The sequence below is a fragment of the Microtus ochrogaster genome, chromosome 5 (assembly GCF_000317375.1).
Source record: "Microtus ochrogaster isolate Prairie Vole_2 chromosome 5, MicOch1.0, whole genome shotgun sequence".
Lineage (NCBI taxonomy): Eukaryota > Metazoa > Chordata > Mammalia > Rodentia > Cricetidae > Microtus > Microtus ochrogaster.
The window spans coordinates 32320453-32322202 of record NC_022012.1 but is presented as its reverse complement, the minus strand read 5'-3'; the positions used below and the strand labels follow the sequence as shown (position 1 = coordinate 32322202).

The 1750-nt window shown below is 39.5% G+C and overlaps 1 protein-coding gene across 1 annotated transcript; it reads left to right on the top strand.

Moving 5' to 3' along the window:
- Nucleotides 1-638: 638 nt before the first annotated feature.
- On the top strand, nt 639-1571 carry LOC102001524 (olfactory receptor 8B3-like). The gene has a single exon (XM_005347478.1). The coding sequence runs from the start codon at nt 639-641 to the stop codon at nt 1569-1571; it is 933 nt and encodes a 310-aa protein (XP_005347535.1).
- Nucleotides 1572-1750: the final 179 nt, after the last annotated feature.

The following is a 1750-nucleotide window of genomic DNA, read 5'->3' as shown; positions in this document are numbered from 1 at the left end:
TCTTTATTTCTCTCTAAATACGTGATGGGCTTTGGCAAATTTCTTCCTTTGGCTGAGCAAAAAGAGAATAATGTAAAACAAGCAGACAAAAGCATTCAGGGCAATCAGAGAGTGTTAAAAGGTGTTGGCCACTTTGCAGCAACTTCACTAGGGTTCTCCTGCATGGTCAAAATTTAGACTTTCCAGACTCATGACTCTGTGACACGGGGACAGGGAATGTTTTAGCCCGGCTTCTCTCTTTTTCTCTCAGTTTTAGTTTAGTCACGTGTTTTTCACTTGCACCACAGCAAAGGGAATCTTCAGGGGAAACCAGCAATGAACTGGTCCAGGCATCTCAATGCAATGTTATTGTTGTAGGTAGGGCTCTAGTGAGGGAAGACTGGAGATGGGGTAAGGTTGAATCCTTTGTGTATTCTTTAGCTTGTGATGCTTTTCAGAATTCATAAGGAAATTCATAATCAATTGCTTTCTGACTTAAGATAGTTTGTTTGTGGCTATTCCAGGTATTCTATGTCATTAGTCCAGTCTAGAAGAAACATTCTTAACAAATAAGTCATAGGTGGGCAGGACCATGAAGAGAGTGGATTATCCTCTAATACAGCTCTATTTTCTGTGTCCACAGATTCCCTTAGAGAAGAATGGATGCAAGAAATGTCTCTGTGGTGACTGAATTCATTCTGGTAGGATTAACAGATCAGCCTGAACTCCAAATGCTTTTATTCTTTCTTTTCCTAGCAATGTATCTGTTCACTGCATTGGGAAATTTGTGTTTGATAATTCTGACCGTGCTGAACTCTCACTTACATACTCCTATGTACTTTTTTCTCTTTAACTTGTCCTTAATAGACATCTGTTATTGCTCTGTGTTCACTCCCCAAATGCTGATGAACTTCATATTAAAGAAGAATTATATTTCTTACATGAGATGTATGACCCAAGTCTATTTCTTTATTTTCTTTGCTGTATCTGAATGCTATGTGTTGACTTCAATGGCCTATGATCGCTACATGGCCATCTGTAATCCACTGTTGTATAATGTTGTTATGTCTCCTAAGTTATGTTTGAGCCTTATGTTTGGTTCCTACTTTATTGCGCTTTCTAATGCTGTAGCTAACACTGCATGCATGCTGAGACTGACCTTCTGTGATGCCAACATCATCAACCACTACTTCTGTGATGTTCCTCCTTTGCTCCAGCTCTCCTGCACAAGCACAGATATCAACGAGCTTGTACTTCTTGTTGTTGGGACCATCAATGTCATTGTTCCCACTTCAACTATCTTTATCTCCTATGGTTTCATACTTTCCAGCATCTTTCAAATCACTTCATCTGAGGGAAGGTCCAAAGCCTTCAGCACCTGCAGTTCTCACATCCTTGCTGTTTCTCTGTTCTTTGGTTCAAGTGCATTTGAGTATTTCAAACCAACTTCAGGAAGGTCTATGGAAGAGGGGAAATTTTCTTCTGTCTTTTATACTAATATCGTTCCCATGACAAATCCCTTAATCTACAGCTTGAGAAACAAAGACATTAAACTTGCTTTTAAGAAAACAATGATCTGCAGGAACTTTTGATTGCACAGGGTTGTCTTTATTCCTCTTATTTTGGGCACAGAGATAGTTTCTATTCATGGACAAAGTTTCAGTAGAAAACTTTACCTCTCAGAATGGCTAAAATGAAAAACACCAATGATAGCCTTTGCTGGAGAGGGTGTGGAGAAAGGGGTACACTCATCCATTGCTGGTGGGAATGC